The 5,340-nt window shown below is 43.2% G+C and overlaps 2 protein-coding genes across 2 annotated transcripts in view; one reads left to right on the top strand and one right to left on the bottom strand.

Annotated features, from left to right (window-relative positions):
• The window catches only part of gmeb2 (glucocorticoid modulatory element binding protein 2), a gene marked incomplete in the record, with an annotated part of 5,250 nt that extends 2,124 nt beyond the window's left edge, over positions 1-3,126 (bottom strand). Inside the window, 8 exon segments of the mRNA XM_014024771.1 lie at positions 42-179; positions 256-324; positions 412-572; positions 1,467-1,570; positions 1,664-1,788; positions 1,893-1,978; positions 2,090-2,243; positions 2,814-3,126. Of these exon segments, the coding sequence (XP_013880225.1) occupies positions 42-179; positions 256-324; positions 412-572; positions 1,467-1,570; positions 1,664-1,788; positions 1,893-1,978; positions 2,090-2,232 (826 nt within the window).
• Positions 3,127-3,551: 425 nt separating this feature from the next.
• The window catches only part of tpk2 (thiamin pyrophosphokinase 2), a 3,829-nt gene continuing 2,040 nt past the window's right edge, over positions 3,552-5,340 (top strand). The window contains exons 1-6 of the mRNA XM_014024772.1: positions 3,552-3,647; positions 3,714-3,955; positions 4,513-4,576; positions 4,650-4,780; positions 4,851-4,969; positions 5,038-5,170. Of these exons, the coding sequence (XP_013880226.1) occupies positions 3,569-3,647; positions 3,714-3,955; positions 4,513-4,576; positions 4,650-4,780; positions 4,851-4,969; positions 5,038-5,170 (768 nt within the window). The 5' untranslated portion in view covers positions 3,552-3,568. The remainder of the gene's footprint in view (positions 3,648-3,713; positions 3,956-4,512; positions 4,577-4,649; positions 4,781-4,850; positions 4,970-5,037; positions 5,171-5,340) is intronic.

The following is a 5,340-nucleotide window of genomic DNA, read 5'->3' as shown; positions in this document are numbered from 1 at the left end:
GTGTGTGTGTGTGTGTGTGTGTGTGTGTGTGTGGTTCTGACCTTTGACCTGCAGCGGCGGGTCACAGACTCTCTCCTGCAGACCCTTCAGAACCTCCTGCAGCTCCTTCTGGAAGTCCTCCACCACCTCCTCCAGAAGCCCCGCCTCCTTCATGGAGCGCCAGAAGGTCACYGAGTCCTCTGCAAACACACGGACACAGACTGGGTTTGAACAAGAACCGGGTCAGAACCAGGGTTCCGCGGGAGGGTTCCTCACCTCCGATGGCCGTGACCCACTCTGAAGGTTCCTCCGTCGGGTCTGGGAACRCCACGGCGGCGCCGTTCACTGAAACACAGACAGGAAACGGCCTCGCCCGTTTTAAAACCCCAAACAGTTCTGAGATCAGAGTCCAGAACCTGAACCAGAACTCACGGTCAGCTGATGAAGACGAGGCAGAGAGAAGKTCGGCGGCGGACTGGTCGGCGGCGGCGGACCCTTTAGTTCCCACCAGGTCGATCTTGGTGCTGCGGCAGGTGTTGGAGCACACCTTGGTGTGCTGGTAGAAGTCCAGTTCTCCTGAGTCCATGATCTTCCTGCCAAAAGAAAGTCCTCTGGTTTGATTCCTGAGGGAACACTGCCCCCCTGTGGTGGAGATGAAAACTGCACCTCACTGTTTCACAGGAAGAAACTTCAACTTCAAAACAACAAATCCCAGAGAAACCCTGTTGTGTGTTTGTTTTTGTGTGTTGGAGACACATCATCAGCCGGAAACAAATTCCTTGTGTTTGTCAACAAACATGACCAATAAAGCTGATTCTGATTCAGACACCTGAGCAGACTGGAATATGGAATCAATCTTGTGTCAACAGGAACTGAATTTGAATTGCTTAGATTGAATCTGAATGTGTTTAATTTAAAACTGAATGCATTGGTTTGAAAATAAATTTCACTAAGTTGAAACTGAATTTAAAGTTTTTAATTTGAATTAATTTGCTTTGAAACTGTATTTTAGTTTCTTAAAATTTCAGTTTGACTACTTTCACTTTCAGTTCCATAATTCAGATGTTTGTGTCACATCCTGGTCCTTGAGAAAGCCAGGCAGAGTAATCAAACACAGATCCACAGATTTATGTTTCACTTTGGTGAAGTTTCCCTTCTGGATGTAACAGAGTTGATGCAATCCACTGTAAAAGTGACAAAAACAGAGTTAATTTATTGCAGTGATTAATTTGACCTATAAAATGTTACATTTACATCACATGATGGATCAGTCAGCAGCAGCATCTGATCAATATATGATCTAGCAAATTCAGATTCAAAACTTTAAATTCAGTTTCAAATTAGTGAAATTTATTTTCAAATCATTGCAATCAGTTTCTAATTTTGCACATTCAGATTCAATCCCTGCCGGCACAAGATTGATCCCATACCAGAAGTTTCACAGATCTGTAGATTTTAAAATCACATTTTAAACCTTCTGTTCAGACCTGAGCATGGTTCCGTTAAGGCGGATGGCTCTCTTCCAGTCTTTTAAGGTGGACTTTCCCGCCAAACACACAAACTCTTTGGGGCTGATGAGCTGTTCGTTAAACTACAAAAAGAAAAAGACGTTAAACATCATCATCATCACCATCATCATCATCATCATCGTGATGAACCTAAGTCACGCGGTCCAAACATCCACCTGGACACATTTGACGTTGATCCCGGGACAGACGAACTTCTTCCACACCAGCGTGGCCTTGGCGTCCCCGCAGGTGATGGGGTAGTAGACGTCTGCCTCCACGTCCACCTCCTCCGACAGTTTGACTGCAGAGACACAAAGAGTCCACAGAAGTCCCCAAGAACCAGGACTTTAAGTCTCAGAACCACAGCAGGAACAGATTCTGTTGGCTCGAAGCAGGAAGCGTTACCGATCAGTGCCTCTTCCTTCAACAGAGAATCGGACCTGCTGCCTTCACTTTCTGTTTCCACCGGAGCGACGGTGAGGACGTCTTCCCTGAGGACAACCAGGTGTCAGTCTGACCAACGGAACCGATCCATCCAGGCTCAGTTTCACATGTTTCTGTTCTGGATTTTACTGAACAGAAGAAGAGTTCTGAGGTTTTACCCGGCCTGAGGAGTCAGCTCCGAGGTCACCAGCACGGCTTTATCCTCCTCCACCACGCCGGGGAGCTCGTCGCCCACGGCCTCGGGGATGGTGACGATGACGATGTCGCTCACCTCCGGGATGCTGATGTCTGACGAAGCCATGGCGGTCGCAGCTTTGAAACAAATAAATCAAAAGACAGCTGTTGTTATCAACTGGTTTAATATCGTAAAACTGATTGAATAAAAAACGTGCATGTTTTGTACATTTTGTATTTATAAATTATGTATATTTCATAGAACAAAATACATTATTAGGTTCATGTAAATAAATGTACATTTAACAATCATTAAAAGGAATTGGTGCTTCATTTTTTAAGCTTTAATTCTCTTATTTGATAATTGATTAAATAAACAGACGCAACTAACATATTTTTGAGAGGCCAATACCGGTTGATTAAATTGGTCGACCRATTAATCAGTTTATCTCTACTTTCCATTCATCTTGAATGCATATTTTACAGAATAACTACAATACTGCAAAATAACTTTATTATTTTCTGTATTGAACTGTGCCGAAAATCTATCTGGGACATTTTACCATTACAGGTTAATCTCTTAAGTTTATTTGTTTAATCAATTTGCTGCAAAAACTTAGAAATTTAAAATTGTTAAATTTTGAATGGAGTTTGGCGGTCGGAAAAATATGAACCGATGAAGTTACGATAAAAGAGAGTAAATCTTACCTTAAAGTCAAATCAGCCGTCAGTTGGTTATTTTTTATTTGTTCTGAARGTAAAACGTAGCAATTATTCCACCGAGAAAGCTACTGTAATAATTATTTAAACTGTAAAACCTAAAATGCCACCATAAGATCCATTTAGCAGGCAGCTGATATCCTTTAACTTTAAAATAAATATTTTTCTTTGAWGTCTGACCGGTTAGATGTGCTTTAAGCTCATATTGTCTTTAACTGAGTTAAAATGTAGTTAAAATTAATCGTTTCTGTTCTGTAAACATTCATCGCTTCCTGTTCCTCTTCTTCGTCTTACATTTGGTGTCGATTTCTGCCTCGGTCTGTTTGGAGGACTAATGCTGCGTTCATGGACGGCTGGGAAATTAGATGTCTAGGTTACGACGGAAGGAAACAGTCTAGATTTGAAAGGTGTACGTGATGCATTTTCTATCTAGGTCTGATCAGAGGTGGTCTAACGCTTGATCAGTTTGAAAACGGTCAATTTTCTGACATTTTTACATGACATGAGGATTGGGATTGACTCGATTTGACCTACAAAGATCGCAGTTTTTTAACTAAACCTCGTTTTGACGTGACGTAAAAGAAATGGTTTGTACGAATAAAATTAGTTTTACACACAAAAGATTTTAAACAGTTTTATCTAGCTTAAGAGTATTTACTAGATGTGATCATCCTAATGAAAAAAGTTTATTTTAATAAGTGAATCAGTTCCATTGCGACTCGACAGTGAACGCATGCGCAGTGATGCCAAAAATGGCTGCCAGTGTCTGGTCAGAAAAAATAGTACAACTCCTCCACCGAATGAACAACTTTTATTTACCAGGTAGCCGAGAGAACGTACACAGTTTTACATTATAAAGAGATGTTTTTAAAAGGTTTGTTTCTGCAGGTTCGGGTCGGAGCAGCTGCTTCCGGTTTGAGATAAACGGAGCTCAGGTAGGCTGGATTCCGCCTCACGTAGCCTCGCTGTTAAAGCGACACCCGCAGGTGTTCTGTCCGCCGCAGGGGGGCGCTGTTCGTCTCTGTCCCAGTCTGGACTCTTATGAGACCAGATCACAGGCTGTGGATGTTGTTCTGCAAAACCTGAGACGGGAAGAGTCCATCCCCTGCCTCAGAGGGTGGAGGGACGAGGTGAGGCTGGTTACTAACTCATTACTGATCAGTCATTTTAAATACCTGTCTGATATTTATTATACATAAAATTACCAGGTAACTACCAGATATGTACCCTACAAGTACCAGGTATATATCTTATAATTATCAGGTAACTACCAGATATGTACCCTATAAGTACCAGGTATATACCTTGTAATTACCAGTTAACTACCAGATATGTACCCTATAAGTACCAGGTATATACCTTATAATTACCAGGTAACTACCAGATATGTACCCTACAAGTACCAGGTATATACCTTATAATTACCAGGTAACTACCAGATATGTACCCTACAAGTACCAGGTATATACCTTATAATTACCAGGTAACTACCAGATATTTACCCTCTAAGTATAAGGTACTCACCAGGTTAGTAGCAGTTCCGTATAAGAATAAGGTACATATGTTAATAGTACCAGGTAAGTACAGTCCTCTGGACCTTCATACATAAAAATAAAAACTTTGTGTCTYGTACGGGTTGCATCTTTAAACGTAAAACATGAATTACGTTAACATTTGTTGTCCTCAGAGGTACAGCGTGATGCCCCGACTCTCCGACGCTCCTCTGATGTGGATGGAGCGAGCAGCAACAAGTAGGTTTCAGCAGACATCCTGGAGTTTCCTGTTGGGTGATGTTTTATGAGTGGACCGTGCTGCTTCCTGCAGGTCTGTTTGGTGTCAAAAGATACGGCGTTCATGTCAACGGGTTCACAGTGAGTGACAGCGGAGAGGTTAGCATGTGGCTAGCACGACGGTCCAGGACGAAGCAGACGTACCCCGGACTCCTGGACAACCTGGTGAGACGCTGACGTCAGGTGTTAATTTGTTCTGTGAGTTCCTGCTCTGACTCGACTCGTGTTCCTGCAGGCGGCGGGCGGTCTGGCTGCTGGCGTCGGCATCAAAACCACTCTGATCAAAGAATGTCAGGAGGAAGCCTGCATCCCGGCTCACATCGCCACCCAGGCTCGGCCGGTATCGACCGTGAGGTGAGTTTGATTCCACCGCTGATGTCACAGAGTCGTCCCTGTGATCAGCAGCTGAACGTGTGCTGCAGCTACACCTACGAGGACCAGGAGGGGGTGTTCCCCGAGAGCCAGTTCGTCTTTGATCTGGAACTTCCTGTCGGGTTCAAACCCAGCATCGGCGACGGAGAGGTCCAAGAGTTCTACCTGCTGCCCATAGACAAGGTTGTCCAACTTCTTCTGCTGACTTTGTCCTATTTTAGCTGTTTTATCTCATCTTGATTTGATTTGATTTATTGATTTAACAGGAAAAGATTACTAAAAATCAAGCCTGACTCAGCATAATTGCTGTTTTACAGCAGGTTCCTGTTCTGCAGCACATAAAACACTCAGAA

This window comes from Austrofundulus limnaeus, unplaced genomic scaffold (assembly GCF_001266775.1).
Source record: "Austrofundulus limnaeus strain Quisiro unplaced genomic scaffold, Austrofundulus_limnaeus-1.0 Scaffold438, whole genome shotgun sequence".
Taxonomy (NCBI): Eukaryota; Metazoa; Chordata; class Actinopteri; order Cyprinodontiformes; family Rivulidae; genus Austrofundulus; species Austrofundulus limnaeus.
The sequence above is the reverse complement of the archived record's forward strand: the minus strand, read 5'-3'. Positions and strand labels throughout refer to the sequence as shown.